Source organism: Danio rerio, chromosome 8 (assembly GCF_049306965.1).
Source record: "Danio rerio strain Tuebingen ecotype United States chromosome 8, GRCz12tu, whole genome shotgun sequence".
NCBI lineage: Eukaryota > Metazoa > Chordata > Actinopteri > Cypriniformes > Danionidae > Danio > Danio rerio.
The window spans coordinates 27,340,175-27,357,516 of NC_133183.1; the positions used below are offsets into that span (position 1 = coordinate 27,340,175).

The 17,342-nt window shown below is 35.6% G+C and overlaps 1 protein-coding gene across 7 annotated transcripts in view; it reads right to left on the reverse strand.

Annotated features, from left to right (window-relative positions):
- Window positions 1–17,342, reverse strand: part of prex1 (phosphatidylinositol-3,4,5-trisphosphate-dependent Rac exchange factor 1) — a 161,155-nt gene that overhangs the window by 18,658 nt on the left and 125,155 nt on the right. For all 7 annotated transcript variants that reach the window (XM_073910421.1, XM_073910422.1, XM_073910420.1 and 4 more), the window contains 12 exons: window positions 16,781–16,920; window positions 16,517–16,625; window positions 14,583–14,764; window positions 14,245–14,406; window positions 13,064–13,274; window positions 9,224–9,479; window positions 7,535–7,741; window positions 2,787–2,875; window positions 2,615–2,697; window positions 2,104–2,194; window positions 709–837; window positions 256–297 (listed from right to left, as the gene is read on the reverse strand). In XM_073910421.1, the coding sequence (XP_073766522.1) occupies window positions 256–297; window positions 709–837; window positions 2,104–2,194; window positions 2,615–2,697; window positions 2,787–2,875; window positions 7,535–7,741; window positions 9,224–9,479; window positions 13,064–13,274; window positions 14,245–14,406; window positions 14,583–14,764; window positions 16,517–16,625; window positions 16,781–16,920 (1,701 nt within the window). The remainder of the gene's footprint in view (window positions 1–255; window positions 298–708; window positions 838–2,103; window positions 2,195–2,614; window positions 2,698–2,786; window positions 2,876–7,534; window positions 7,742–9,223; window positions 9,480–13,063; window positions 13,275–14,244; window positions 14,407–14,582; window positions 14,765–16,516; window positions 16,626–16,780; window positions 16,921–17,342) is intronic.

Consider the following 17,342-nt stretch of genomic DNA (forward strand, 5'->3'; position numbering starts at 1 on the left):
TGCAAACAGACACACCCCGCCGCACACACTCCCTGCCACAGAATCCTTAAAAACACTCCCTTATCACAGCACATAAATACAGTATGACCTAGAACAGTAGTGCAGAATGAAAAATAACACACACCACAGCTGCGCGCAGTTGCATTCTCAACAGGTGATGACACACAAGCAAAATCATGTAAACATTTTGGGGTTGATTTTCAAAAGGTTTTTGAAGTTCAACTGAGGAAAACTATGAATGGAGGTTTAGCTTACCCGTGCATTTAAGCAGCGCCAGCAAGAGCTGACTCCTTCCATCTGCAACAGAGTTACAAACAGACATGAATATAATCCAACCAACAATAATACAACACATATTGCAAGTCTTTGGAAACAGTTTTGCAATCCCATGGACACTGGACAGATGTGTGCCTGCTGTGTTTGTCAACACATTACATTACTCTAAAAACTCGACATTTAAAATAAGTTTGATATTAAATAACTTGTTAAAAGTATATTATTAAAGACATATCCAGTGGTCATGTTTTGTAAGTGGTGAAATATGTGTATTAAATAATATTATGTATCTATATGTGTATTTAATGTATAATAAATATGTGTATTAAATGTATTAAATAATATACACTGATGATCTACAGTATGCACAAGAAAAATCTAGACAGCGTATTACTAATACTGCCATTAAGCATCGTTCAGGCGTAAACATACCCTCTACAAAGCGGTGAAGGCTGTTAATTAGAGATTTGATCGAAATAGGAAGGTTCCAAGGGTCCTCCTGGATGTTCTTGTGCAAAACGTATCGCCAGCGTACAGTCCAGTCATCGGTGTGCCTAAATTCTATTAGGGAATAAAAGTATGAGTTTAAATGGAAAGACACTGACATGTGATTTGCAATGACTTATCAAGGTGTAACTAGCGGTGTGGCCTACAAAAAAAAGCCCGCCCCCAAATATATATATATATATATATATATATATATATATATATATATATATATATATATATATATATATATATATATATGTGTGTGTGTGTGTGTGTGTGTGTGTGTGTGTGTGTGTGTGTGTGTGTGTGTGTGTGTGTGTGTATATATATATATATATATATTTACATATTTATATACATATATATATATACATACATACATTAAAAAAAAAAAAAAAAAAAAAATATATATATATATATATATATTTTTTTTTTTTTAATGTATGTATGTATATATATATATGTGTGTGTGTGTGTGTGTGTGTGTGTGTGTGTGTGTGTGTGTGTGTGTGTGTGTATATATATAGCAATCAGAATTATTATTAAACCCCCTTTGAATTTTTTTTTTTATATTTCCCAAATTATGTTTAACAGAGCAAGGGAATTTTTCTTCTGGAGAAAGTCTTATTTGTTTTATTTTGGCTAGAATAAAAGCAGTTTTTATACTTTTTGCACTTCTTGGACTTGTTTTCTTGGTTTTACACAGAATTTTGAGGAAAAAGGTTTAAATAAAATAAGTCAGTTTTGAAATTATAGGCTCTTATTTTTAATTGCAATTTTATAAGCTGTGAGAGTCCTTCGAAGTTCATACAAGCCAAACAGAGCATTTTGAGATGATCTAGCCTACAAAGGACAGATCTGGTCACCTAGCAACTGTAACAGCTGCCTTTATAAATAATAAAAGTAGTAAAGACTTTTAAAAGTGATTTTGAATTTTATTTTCAGCAATCTGAAGGCAAAACAACATTTACAGAAGCTGGAAATTTAATTCCTTTGATCCAAACATGCACGCATAAAAATGTAAACTGTCTATAAACGTCATAAATGCAAGAAAACGATCCCAATTTTTTTCAGATTTAAAAATAAAATCTGTGGTTAAAACAAGCTGCCATACACACCCCAAAAATACATAAGGAGAAACCAGTGTGGTATTCTCGTACTCCGAGGTAATAACGTGCGGATGCAAACAGAAACTTTCACACACCCCTACCCACCTATAAAATCCCCCACACGCTAACGGAGAACAAAATACACACAACCCTCAAAGGAGTTCCCAAACATATCACGCATTCAAATATAACGCACTCACACACACACACACACCCAAGCGGGCGTTACCTGGCTGACTGTGGTCGGTGTGGAAATGCTTGGTTTCCTCGCAAGCTTTGCTCATGACAGGGCCCTTCAGAAGACTGTTGATCGAGTCAACCTGAGAACGAAAAACACAAGGTTCAGTCTGTCGCCAATCACACATCCTGCGCTAACTGAAGAGCCTGCTGTTTTCAGTCTGTCTGCATGTAACCTGTCCGCACTGGATAAAAGAGGCCATTATTGATATCTGTGAAATAGAGAGGGGTCAAAATCCGGTGACCTCCAGAAGACGATAGATTTTGAGGTCAAAGAGCAGGGGTGTGGAGGTCAAAGAGGGCTAGAGATGCAGCTAATGTGATAAATGATACTGTGAGAGTGGGAAACTAAGAGGAGATATATTGATGAAGAGCAAAAATAGAAGACAAAATAGGGAGGTGAGTGGTGTTTGACAGAGGGCAAGAGTTTGAAAGGGAATATTGTGTTTAAATTGGCAAGAGAAACTAAAAGTTTGATTTATGGGAAGGGGAAATCCATTCACCTGATTGAAAAGGTGTTCCAGACATCCGTGTAGTTTATCCTGCTTGTCAAAAGGGATCTGCATATCACATGGCAATTCATCTCCTGGAAAACAACAAATAAAAGTAGTAATCCCCCATTAGTAATTGTCCAGAATTTAAGCACTGTAACCATATCTGCCCGACGAGAGTTACCTGAACCCATCTCATCACTGCCCAGGTAAGAGCTGTTGCTGCGGACGCTGGTGTACGACAGCACTGAGTCTCGGTTACTGTTACATTCACTGTAAAACACACACACAAAAGAGTTCTCAGTTTAGGTGATGAAATGCACACTTGAAGGACTTTTTAAAAGGCTTTAAAAGAGAATTATTAGTCAATCAAAAATAAATCACACACAGAAATCAGCATTAATTAAAAAAAATGACACTTCTAAATGACAAAAAGATGCATTGAATTTGCAATCATTTTGGGGTTGTGCAATCAATCAAGTTTCTTTTTGGTCCAAAATTATTATTAATAACAATTAAACTTCATAATTGAGAAGCAAATTTGTTTTGACTTGATGATTACACCTATAAGAATGCTGTTCTTAACAAATGGCATTATCAGAGTATATACCGGAATCAGAGAGTGAAATTCAATACCTTTTAAGATTTTTTAAGACTCTTTCCATATATTTTAAAACCTTAAACCCACTTTAGGCTTCAACCGAAAACACTGACGAGATTTTAACTTACAGTATATTTACTAAGTATTAATGTAAGAAACTAACCCAAAACTACACCATTCTTCATATACTGAATGAAAATCTATTAAATCTAGCTAATTCAGCAGGTTGCGTCTGTAGAACTGGTGTTGCCTCGGTTACTGCAGTAAATCTAGCAGGATTTCATTGATTTCATAAACTATACAGCATCCTGATATTCACAGATTTAATTCAGGCAAACTTTAGCATTCAACCAAACATTGGATAATCAAAAATGACATAAAATGTAATACCTGGCAAAATTGCATTTCAGACTATTTAATACTTTTTTAAGGGAATTCAATTTCTCTACATTGATTCATAATTTTTTTATACTTTTTAAGACCCCTGCCAGCCTGATTATAATTATCACTTTATTTATTAAAAAGTATAAACATTTTGTTTTCATTTAGATATACAAGAAAAGTATGACTAAAACAATTTCTAAGTTATATAAAGCAATAAGTAATTCTTGAGGACTCTCAACAGACTATATAAGATTAAAATGGGAAAAGGAAGTAGGCATTATTTTAAATCAAGACCAATCGGTTAAAATATACGTTGTCCCACATATCTCAACAAGCTCAAGAATGTGGCATGAGTTTTGTGGAAAAAATTGATCAATCGAATCTTTTTTTACACCAAAAATTAAATCAATACAATCCGGGACTCATCATCTTTGCTGGAGGAACTGTGGGGTAGAAGAGGCACATCATGCGCATATATTCTGGCAGTGCTCAAGAATTCATAGTTTTGGGGAAACTGTACACTCCACTATCAATGACATTTTTCATCTTCATATTCCTAGATCATTCAAAGTACTTTATCTATGAGATCTTACTATTAACTTGAAAAGAAGGATAGGATATCTATTTAAGTTATTATTAGCAATAAGTAAAAAAAGCTATAACTAGGCCCACATGGAATCTGCACGTGCAGATATCTACAGATTTTTAGCCCATCATTGAGTCTATGTATTTATTTGTGTAAATGTGTGTACGTTTTTATTTATTTGTTGAATTTTTAAATTCATTTCACTAATATTTTGTGATATAATAATAGTAATATTAAAATGTTCATAGGATTTATTTACAATGCAGTTTGTAAAGTAATATTTTCTGTCTTTTAGTAGAGGTATTATATGAGAAAGTTGCTTTGTTTACCATATAAGTGGATCTAATTGGATCTGCATTGTAAACATTAAAAAAATAGTAAAATATGCATTAGGCATCACTGTGGCGCAGTGGATACGAGAGGCACGATCGACTCACAGCAAGAAGGTAGAACAAATACTATGGAAGTCAATGGTTACAGGTTTCCAGCTTTCTTCAAAATATCTTCTTTTGTGTTCAGCAGAAAAAAGAAAGTAAAACAGGTTTTGGATATTTTGGATAAACTTTCTTTTTTATTTTACATTTTTAGATTTGTTTTTATTTGTATGCTTTTTTGTGTGTAGTAGCAGAAATGTAAAAACATTACTTGTTGATCTCTTTAAGACAATAGTATGTCGATTCTAAGAGCTGAAGTCATTTCACAACAATTCAAACATCCAGTTTCAACTTTTATCCAGAAAGATTTCACTAAATTTATGTGGACGTCTTCTTGGCAGCCTTAAAATGTTTATTCAGGGAGAGAACGAAACTTTCAAAACGTCTTTTTATGCTCCCAAAACTCTCAAGGAGGAAAACAAACTGTATTTCTACCCACTAGAGGTACCGTAGAAGAGTAGCAGAATCTGCCTTTCTCCACCCCAAAACGAGAGGAGAAGCCAAATTTAGGTCCGCCACAAGCCAAGAATGGAAGCATGACCAGCAGGTTGCAAAACTCCCAGAGAGAGAGCAAAAAAAGGAGCTTTCCCTCATATTTTACCATTCAACCTCCTGAACTCTAGAAAGCTTGCGTTCCTTCTCACGCTAAACAAGAACAAACAGCCTACCTACAGTACAGTACATCCCACAGACAAATCCAGATACTTACTCTACTCTATAAACCTAACTGGAGTTAAAAAGAAACGTTTCTATGTATAAAACGGGCTGGCTGCAGCTGTTCATGAGCTCACCCTATCACAGAGTAGCAGGAGTTTAAAGCGGAACGCCACATAATGATAGAGGGTGCAGAAGCAGGCATCCGTTTATCCCGACAGAAGCATAAAAACCACTCGGCTGTGGTCAGTCTCAGCTTTGCCCTGCTCCATCAGCTCTACATCACAACCAAACACACTCTGCTCCATATAATAATGACATAACAACAGTGACTGAATGTATTCTTTAGTGGTTAAAGAGGGCGTCTGGGTCGCTGTGGGACAGCAGGTTCTTTGTGAGGGATGTTTATCGTCTCTCTACGTGTCGGTTTTAGAAACATCTGCTTGACAGGAGGAGCAGACAGGAGCTCTGCTTTCTTTATGCATACAGCGAGTGCAACAAGGCTTTCATCACTGGTGTACAATACAAGATTTCCAACTATCTATTCAATGTTTGGTACAGGGATCTCTCACAAATATGATTTGAATTGTTGTACTTAGTTTGACCAGAGATCATCAACACTGAATTGCATTGTTGTTTAGCAATGGAATTAGAAGGATCAAGAAAAACAAACTGATGAAGGCGACAAAAACAACACGCTTGTGTATGTGTGAAGGGATTGAAAGTTTTTATCTTTTCTAAATGAGTACAAGATGTGTCATCGCTCATATCTTTTAAAAAGATGGTAAAAGTCAAAGGCATAAATTGGTTTTTACATTACGCAATCATTGGGCAACACATCACAAGAAAGAGACACACACTACCCGCTTTTTTTTAAGCTCACACATGTGCTTTAAATTGTTTTTGCTCTACATTTCTCTTGTTTGTTTGTTTGTTTAAAATGTAGATCTGGATTGTACCATAATTCTGAATAGACAACTGAACAAAACCAGTAATTTACCAAAGGTCCTGAATTTTTATTTGATTTAAAAAACATGTAATTTGTAAAAAAAGGAAAGAAAAAAAAAAGAAAGAAATTAAATTTTAAAAGCAGTCTGAAAAAATATTCAACAACTTGATCATTAAACTTCACGTTTCATTCATCATACTAGATGAATCTGCATTTTGCATGAATCTCTTGAATGAACAATTCAATGACAGTTTTCTTATGGTTGCCTGTCTGCACCTATTAACATTAAAGTGTTGCTACAACCTTCATTTGAAGCGTCAAACAGCTTTTTTAAGGTGATTTTGATTTCTGCTACAGGCATCAATGTTTAGATCCCAACTATGTACGTGAAAACCAAGCGATGATCAGTTTAAAATCATTTAAAGCACGCCAAATCATTGATTAGCCACTTATTTTGTCATTATTTGTCAAGATATAGACAAGTTAAAACTAGTATTGCTCTTTGCAGTTCGAAATTTGACTAAATTTCTGTCAGTAACACTTACAAAATGTTAGATGTCATATAGCTCATAATAACACGTGTTAGCTACCTTCACATATAATTGAGCATGTTTGCTAATTGGATGATCCCTATCGACTCCCTGGTGGAGCACACGTCAGTGCCTTCAGAACTGTCAATGAGTTGCTATGGTTACTACTACCAATGTTTAAGGATAGCCCATTTGTTTCCTGAGGATTAATCTATTTTATTCCACACCATTCAGCCAGAATCAATCATTTTAACAGACCTTGGAATAAATACCGTTATCCCAATACCTCTGTGACAATCTCAATGATTGAAACACGGAATTAATAATATTGGCTGAAAAGACTAAAGATATGACCACACATAAGCCAATTTTCAATAATGAAATAAATTGTGATCATGAACATGCATAAAATCAATATCATAGGCGCTTAAAAATCTGTGAATAATTATTTATTATTTCAATTTTAAGTGTGCTTTTTAAGAATATTCAGATTGTTGTATTTCAGTGGTTGTTTATTACAGCATCAAATGCCTGAAGATTTATTAGGTAATTTATTTTCACATTAATTAATACATCATTTTACATTTGACTATTCATGTGCCTTTTGTTCTTTAACGTTGTACAGTAAGTTTCCATTTGTCATCCCGCTCTCATGCTAGTTAATACATAATCAACAAAATGATTCACAGAGAGAGCAAGTTATTTTGATTGAACAACTTTTAAAGTCATTTTGACTTTAAGCCCCCAGGCTTTAAACATTTTTAGAAAGATCACCTGAACGGTCTTTTCCTCACCTGTATGAGTCTCTGTAGCTCATGGTGTCATGTCCAGAGTCCTCCTGATCATCTTCGTTCACTTTGAAACACACTCTCTTGTTTCCGCAGTGCTCAGTCTTATCTTGGTCTGTCTCCTCTGGGATGGGGGAGGTCGAGGGGCCGCTCTCGAATGATGGAGGCTCAGAGCCCTGCGGTTGTGTTGGTCCAGTTATCGATGACAGAAGTCTAAACGACACAGATTCACAGTGTTATGGAAACTGATTACATGAATTGTTTTAATAAATGATGTGCGTATTACAATATGCAATATTTATTCAATTTTAAAATATTATTTAATATTAACTATTCTTTAAATATTAAAGTAATTTGCTTATGTTGCATTTATTGTAAAAATTTGTAAATATACTTTGAATAAAATATTGAATTAAATATTCTTATTTTTTTTTTTCTTATCTTTATTGTATATAATAAATAAAGCAAACCACGTTTTGCCACGTTCGTTGTCTGTGTGGATTCATAGCAGCTAACGTTTCAGGGAAATTAAAAAGATATTGGGTTGTCATAATTACGTTTAGCCTTTTTCATCTTCCAAGCCACACGGGGCATAATGTAATTTGGGGGCCCGTCCAGGATCTTTTCTCAGATTCGAGGAAGCGCGGATACTTTTGGTCGCCCATATTTACCCCTGGGAGTAGCTGCTGTGACCCGACACAAACATTGTGGAAATATTGAAGCTATGTAACTTAAATTGGATAATAATATGATAATAATATGTATTATAAATTTGATAATTCTTTGTAAGAGACAAGAGATAATAAGACTTTTTAATGATTGTTTACATGCTTATATGCTGTACATTTTAAAACGGTCTATTTAGTTTAGATTTTTTGAAAATGACAGCTTTCTTAGAAGTTTTTGTGAACGTTTTCACAACTGAATGAAATTAGAAAAAAATATTTATAACAAAAAATATATAAGACAACATGCTTTTGTTACTAGTTAATAGAACTACACAGAGTGTACAAAGTGAGTTAAGTGTTTTAAGATAACACGGACAAAGTGTCCCTAGTTGAACAAACACCCTTTTTTTTTTACTAATGAACTTTGTTCTTTTATAGGACAGAAACGTGTAGAATGACAGAAAGCCACTTGGAGAGAGACATTGTGGAATGTGATTGGGAAATGACTCCATTTCACTGACAATTAACTTCTACATCAGCACATGCAGGCCACTGAATAACAAACATTCGTTCCTCCTGAGAGGCTGTTGAAATGTTTCCTCTGCAGTCATCTGTTATGGCTTCAGCCTCATGTTTTTTCTGTCTAAACCATAAATATTTTTAGACTGTCATAAAAGAACATCCTGAAGATTAGAACTCCAGGAACTCGAAGCAGAACTTGTGAAAAATCTGCTAAACCATATTCTGAGAAAGTCATTGTTGCCTTTGAGTGATGCACATATTTTTTTTTACCATGCAATAAACAGTTTTTGTATGATGCAATTATATTTTTATTTCTGTTTTCAGCATTAAATATTAGAATTTTAATATTAGTTTTTTATACTGTATAATACATATAACTATTTAAAATAACTATTGTTTTTGTTATTATGATTCAAATTAAATTTATAAATGTCCACATTTTCTACAACACCCCATAAAAAATTACATATATTTTAAACAATTTCACAACACAGATGCTACTTACACATCTATCTGGGCCACGTATTGCTTCATCTCTCGGACTGCAATGTCCAGGCGGTTATAGAGGCAGATATAATTGTCCTGGCTCTCAGTGTCTTCCTGTTTTAGGAGGAAGCTGAGACCTCCCTCTTCATGTTTCCTGCTGTCCTCTGAGTTCCCTTCACCGTTCTCAGTCTCTTCATCCAAACTCTGGCAACTGAAGGACGGAGCCCCCATGCTGGTCACACAGTGCACGGAGTGGGACATGGGATTCAGGTTCGCTGCAGGAATACATTTTAGATTAATAAGTCAACAAAAAGAAGCAATCATGCAGCATAATGGAATTTGTAGCCATCCAGTCTGGAATATTTTAAGCAAAGTTGTCTCACAATTTGACTTAAAGATGACTTTGTTGACGAACAACTTAGACTTTTATTTCTAATGCTGATGATACAAAAGGTGAATTTTGAGCAATTTTGCAAAGCAATGTTGCCTGGTACTTTCCTATTAAACTTGGGCAACCATGTTGTATCTGTAACCCATTGCACTAATTATTTACCCTGTGTATCACCTGGTTGCCAATGTATGGGATAATTTCCTAAAGCTGCCCAATAACATTGTTCAAAACGTTGCTCTGTGTATCATCAGGCTATCAATTAAAAACAACATATAAAGGAAAAAATATAAAGAAAATAATGTTGTCCTTAAAAAAAAGTGACCCAAACGAGCCCTATCATACACCTGGCACAATAAGGCGCAAGATGCGTTTAGTGCCATTTTTTTTTGCAATTTTCAGACCAGTGCAACCCTAATTTTCACATTTTGTACCACATTGTTTAAATCGCAAATCCATTTAAGCCACTTTGTGGACTCATGGGCGTTCCGGTCTAAAATGTAGGTGTGTGTAACAGACGTTCTTCGTATGGGAACTCTTTTTTTCAGTTTATTCACGACAATTTGCATTTATATGGAATTATAATATTACAATTATTTATTATATGCATATTTATATTTGTTTTAATAAAAACAAGTTTAGATTTGTCCACCAGTCAGGTTTTAGGGAGTCTGCATCACTATATGGGGCATAAGAATAGGACATGTGTTTGGATATAACTCAGTTTTTTGACCACACTTTGTTATTATTGTTCATTTTTTCATTTTCTAAAAATTAGAACTGAATTAAGAAATAGTTTTGAAACAAATCTTTGCACTTAACAAACAAAATTAAATATGAAGCTAATGGATGTCTTTAATGGAGTGCTTACAACACCATTTTCTCATCCACGAAAGTAAAGGAGTAAAGAGTGAAAGTAAAGAGAAAGCAAAGAGGCTAAATGGAGGAGGCTCGTTCTTTATCCTCGCGCTGAAGACGGTTTGCTGAACTGTTTACTAAAGCATTTTGTTTTTCCCCTTACAAAGTCCACCATGTAAATAGCAAATGCACCTTGTTATGCTCAAAACACACCCATAACTCATTAAGAGAATAAGCACAACCCTGTTAGATCATCTGCCAGGGTGAAGAGCGTATTTTTTCGTCCTTAAAATAGCAAAAGTGGATTCAGACATGCCCTTAGTGCTTTTGCGCCATACGATCTAGACTGTACGCCTAGATTGTGAAAAAAACCAGCTCAAAGTTTGTAATAGTGTACATATTTACAGTACGTATATTTATTTACTAAAAAGCAATTACTGTCATACAATCAACATAAGTGTCATTTTTCATTTCAGATGTGGTGAATAAGCTGTAAGGTTTTTAAAGTAAGTATTTCAAAGATGATGTTTGATTTATTCTTATATGCAACATTAGGAGAATTACATCGCACTTTATATTAAGTGGCTTAAAATTGGTTGTGTATAATTCTTAGAATTGGGTTCAATCTTGCTTCAAATATATTCATCTGGAGTCTAAGGCAATAAGTTATTCTTTCCATCATAAATTTCAAAATTTTTTGATCCATTATTCATATGTAGGAGGGTCTCATCTGAGCCAGTTAGACGTAACACATTTTAGTGCTGCAGAAAACAACATTTAAAATTTTTATGGTGCTTTTTGAGGTGAGCTATAGGTAAGGTTAGGGTGTTTATAGGTAGGTTTAAGGGCAAGCTAAGGTTTAAGGGATGGGCGGTTTAAGGTTTAAGGGATAAATACATCAGTGTATTTATAAATCTGATTACAGAAAACAATAACAGATGTATTTAAATGCAGATAAAAATGTAACTAATGAAATTAAAATGCAGATAATCTCTAAAATACAATGCAAAAAACATGTATGTGCACAATCGGTACATTGTACCAAATTATTAATTTAAATGTAAGTACATAGTTATTAAGGCCACTTAATATTAATTGAGTTTGGATTTTATTCCATCAATGTTATGTAATAATGATCATTACACCCGAATACGCAATAATGATTGGCGTAAGATTAATGCATTTAAGTGTTATATTGCCGTCTAGAGACAAGCTCGGTAGGTTTGGACCTTCTGAGACTCAATAAAACAGAAGACCGAATGGTTGAAAAGCAGTGAGGCGTATTCATGCATGTGGTAAAGCCATGGACCATGAGACTTTAGGCCTACAGAGAAGAGTTGCAGAGGAATTTTAAACATCTCTGACCGTGAGACAACTGCAGAGCAGATGTGTAGCGGAGAGAGCAAAATAAAAAGCTCTCATGCTGTGGAGCATAAGGAACAAGGCATTATGTGGTTCTTTTCCCAGCTACACATGGTGGCTAGACAGTAAGTTGGGCTAGAGAAATCTGAGCAGGTGGAGCCAAAAATATAAGCCAGATGGAGCAGCCTCACCTCTTGTGGTCTGAGGGATGTCCTCTTGAATTTAGAATTTTCAATTTCAAATATATATATAGCTGTTGTGCAGTTGTATCATTTAGATATACTGCTGCTAATCATAAATGACAGCATTTTTCAAAAATATCTCACACCTGACTAAAAGTCACACCAGGTCAATTGTTGAGAGATAAAGCATATTAATGTTGTTTTTTAAATATAAGTTCCTTCAGAATTACTGTATGTTTACAGAATTGAAATGTTTACAGAATTACTGTAGAATATGATTAGCTCTCATTATTTTCAAATGATATTTATTTTCAGTTCAAAGCACGATCTTTAAATGTAAAATACTCAGAACAGAAAAGGAAATAAAAAAGTATAAAGCAAATAATGAACTATAATGGCATTTACTATATTTAATATTACACTAAAGCCTAAATTAAATCAGCAATAAATTAATTATTTTTTTAACAACATCTCCAACTCTGGAGTGCTGAGTTTACAAATCTATATATGACGGAAGAAGCTATGGTTTGCCTTCTTAAATAAAGCCTGAAGACTCATAAACAGTGATGATAAGAGTGAGATGCAGGCCTCGGGGAGTGGAAGACTGAAGGCCTGTGGGATTGAGGAGGATGACATCACTAAAAGCTGCTTGTTATGGCCTAATGGTGTCTTAATGGAGGTCTGATGGAGACACTTTAAAAAGGCTCTGGATCACTTTGGGAATAGAAGGCAATGCATTTTACGAGACCTAGGAGGTTTTCACCATAAAGCTTAATTACTCTTTTACAACTTTCAATGATTGTATTGTGGAGATTTGGTTTACTCAGCCCATAAGCTGATTCTACAGTGTAAATAATTCCTGAGGAAGTCATTTGGAGGGATTTTAACATGGTCATATTTAACTGAAATCAATTCTTAGACTTAAAAAAAAAATCTAGTCTATATAACTCATTTTGTTTAGATTTTATGAGAAGGAAAATTAATAAAACTCATTATAGAATAAAACAACAAATAAAAAAGCAGAGTATTGGAATCCCTTTAGTTATAAATTGCTACCATAACTATGCACCTTGGTCAGGATCAAGGCCGAAGAAGGAGTTCTTGCGTCCAAAGCGGATGCTAAAGGCCCGTCCTGCTGAGGAGGTATTTTTCGGGCAGGACACCTGCATCAGGTTAAGGTGACAGTTGGTGGGGACGAAGTCCATGCAGCCCAGAATGTGCGGTTTAGTGCTCGCCTGCTTAAACGTGGGCCAGGCCTTCGTCTGCAGTTCCTCTACAAACTGATGAGGACAGAATATAAAAGCACAATGAAATCATACTTAATATCTGTTAAATATTAGATTTTTAAAAACTGACATTAAATAAATTTAAAAAATATATATTTGTAGTTTATATAGTGTTCTCAAACTCTGTCCAGGATCCTGCAGATTTTAGCTCCAACTTGCCTCAACACACCTGCAAGGATGTTCCTAGAAAGCCTAGTAAGAGCTTGATTAGCTAGCCCAGGTGTGTCTGATTGGAGTAGGAGCTAAATTCTACAGGACACCGAACTTCCAGGACCGAGGTTGAAAATTCATGGTGTATATGAACCTAATGCTGGCTTCACACCAAATGTCAAGATACCACACCTATTGCTCCACTCACTCTAGTTTACTCACTGGATTTTTAACACATCTCATGAATGCTCGACTTGTGTAAAATAATTTTTTTACTTCGATGGAAAACACAACTAAGTCAAATATTCCATGAGTGTGGCATGCACAACACACATTTCACATCACCTGCACTGACTTTGAAAGAATTTACTCACATTAACCCTTAAATTGCATTTGTTAAACCCAGCATAAGGCCCTAATTTAGTCACAGTGAAGATATTTTAGATTTTTTGTAAGTAAACTACTTTGCAGAAAAGGTATGATACATTTGGTTAACTTTTAGCAAAGATCCAGAGGCTCATTAAGGCTCATTAATAAAAACATGAACGCATAGCAAAAGACCAGTTACAATAGCATTTGATCTGGTGACAAATATTTTAGGACTCGCTTTACAATGCATTAGCTATAAGGTGTCTAAAATTTTTTCCATTATTTACTATAGATAATTCTAACATAACACGATCTTAGTGGATAGCTCAAAAAAAAAAAAAAAAAAATTCTGTTATCAGATACTCACTCTTGATAATTTTTGATGATGCTTTCATTTTTTAGTTAACTATCCATTTAAATCTTAACAACAAGATGCATATCTCACCTGCTTATAGCTGCTAATGCGTTTATCTATGCTCTCCAGCTTGGTGTCACAGATGTTTCGAAACTCAAACTGTGGCATCGTCACAACCTTATCATTCAGAGCCATTAGCTGCCGACAGCTCTTCACAAACAGACTATCATCCTTCACAAAAGCTTTCAGTATCTGAAACACAGGAACAAACAATAGGTTAGATATATATACATATATACAAAGGTATTGCCTTCTTTGGATATCCATCTTAGAATTTTCTATATGTATATGCATAGGCAAAATAATGGATTGTCATAAACAAAATGCAAAAAATGACACATTTATTGTTTGACCCTGGTGTGTCTGACCTTTGCAGTAAGGTTGAAGCAGCCCTTGGGCTCCACCATCTTCTCCAGCACGCAGTGTTTGATGCCTGCAGGGCTGACATACTCATACACAACCCCATGTTCAACATGAACATTGTCTACATTCAGACTGACCAAAGGACCATCATCAGAGATGGACAACTGCTCCAGCCTTCTTACAGAGCCTAAAAAAACACAGGCATAAAGGATAAAGAATTTAACAGGAATACTGTACATCACATTACTTATATACAAAACATATATCAGGGTTTGTACCGGTTTCATCAAGTCAAATTTAGGACTTTTAAAGACCTTTTTAAGACGATTAAAATCAAAGGTCAGACTTAAACATGGCTAAACTCTAAGAATTATTTCTAATGGCCCAGTTAAAATATATTTTATTGTGGGAAGATAAACCAAATTGTGTTGTCGTGCGCGTACTGAAGAGCGGTGTTGTCGCGCGCGTACTGAAGAGCGGTGTTGTCGCGCGCGTACTGAAGAGCGGTGTTGTCGTGCGCGTACTGAAGAGCGGTGTTGTCGCGCGCATTCTGCTGATCAGCGGTGTTGTTGCGCACATACTAAAAAAAAAAGGGAGGGGGGGGGGGTTGCGCGCGTACTCAAGAGCGGTGTTGTAGCACACCTACTGAAGAGCGGTAGGATGGAGTGGGGCTGTGTCGCGGGGGCACTTTTGATCATTTTGGAACGGCACTTTGTATCCAAGACTAAAAAGGGCATGTGCACTGCACAGGTTGAGCCCTATGTGTGCACGTGCCTGTTGTGATGGAATGTTAGCAATTGGATGTTGGGTGTTTACATGGACATAGGAAAATTAAGACTTGTTTATAATGATTTATGACTTACAACACAATAATTCAGTGATTTTAAGAATTTTAAAGGCCTAAAATTTAAGACATTTTAAGACCCTGAGGATACCCTGATATATACATTTTGGGTCAAGCCTGAAACTATTTATACCACTGGGGTATGAATAACTTCGGATTTCAGACTTGACTGTACAAATTACTGCTCAAGAGTTTGGTTTGAGCACTATTTTTTACATAATTTTGTAAGCACCATAGACACTGAGGTAGACAAGCGACTAGATAGAAATTAGAAATACTGTAGGAAGCATTTTTATTCAATTAACAAACTAACAACAGTAAATAATATAAACAAAAGGAAAATTTGGTCCTCAGTGTTTAAGACATGGTTGTGGCCATTTACTGATATGGTAAAACCTCCAATATTGTGAAAAAGTGTTATATTTTGGAAATGTAAGATTAAAAAACAGCTGCTTGTTTTGTCATAAACTGAATACATTATATTATTTGAATACACTGAATTAATATATATGAATTTTCAACAGCAATAAATAATCAAGTGTCACATTATCATTAATGCTAATTCAGTTCTTGCAAAGAAATGAGTAAGAAACATTTCTTTTTGTCAATGTGTGCAGCTTGAATGAAAATGTATTAATATTATAAATGTATATTGTCAGTTTTTTAAGGATGAAAATACTGTGACAGTTCAATGTATGAAACTATTATTTATTTAAATTCACAAAATACGACATGGAAAAAGACTCTTTGGTCTTGGTAGGAGCTCATGAACTTGACAAAACCTTTCATTCAAAACAACACTAGATCTATTGTCCCCCTATTGTTCTGGAAACAATAATAAATTTTAAGGTACACCTGCCACACTGAGTTTTTTTTTTCCCAGCAAACAAACAAACAAACACGCACGCACGCACGCACGCACGCACGCACGCACGCACGCACGCACGCACGCACGCACGCACGCACGCACGCACGCACGCACGCACGCACACACACACACACACACACACACACACACACACACGCACGCACGCACGCACGCACACACGCACACACACACACACACACACACACACACACACACACACACACTACCTGTTCCATTAGTGCAGCCGTCTTCTGAATCTGAGCCATTCTCACAACCCCTAAAAGACATCTGCTCCTCCACATCCTCATACACTCTGTACGCCCACTGACCACAGCTCTGGGGCACAAGGAAAAAAAACAACAATATATCACAAAGAGAGGAAACAGGTACTATATAGGGTATCAGAAACAAACAACCCTTTGGATCACCATACGGGGTTCAACATATTGTGTAGAAACACAAAGCAGAGCAAATGCAGTGCTGATTCTCACAGTGTCTTGCTGCTCCAAAACAGGCTGATAGCCACTGAAGTGCTCCAGGACTTCCTGATAGCCGCTCTGGTTCATGTTGTTGCCGTTGACTTTAAGCACACACTGACCGGGCTGAAGACCTGCTGCTGCTGCCTCTGAGCCTGTATACACACAAAAATGATGCTTATAATGGGCAATGACCCTAAGTCAGTGTTTCTCAACCACATTCATGAAGGCCTACCAACACTGCATGTTTTAGATGTCTCCACTGTTCTCTAGGAAAGTAGTTGAGAAATACTGCCTTAAGTGATGCAAATGCATTTTTAATGACAAATGGTTAATAACGCTAGACATTCTATAAACGAAGACCCTCTTTCTATCTTGTAATAATGTGCATTTCAGTCATCTGATTGTAAATAGTTAGCAGACACGCCTAACCGTTTTTACTTGGTATTGTGTTTAGTGCATCCTGTTTGACCAGAGATTCATTCACACAGAATGAGTTTTTCCATGCCAATATTCCCCATTATTTTTATAAACAAGCACACTGGACAGCTGCGTCATGCTATCATCTCGCATTTTT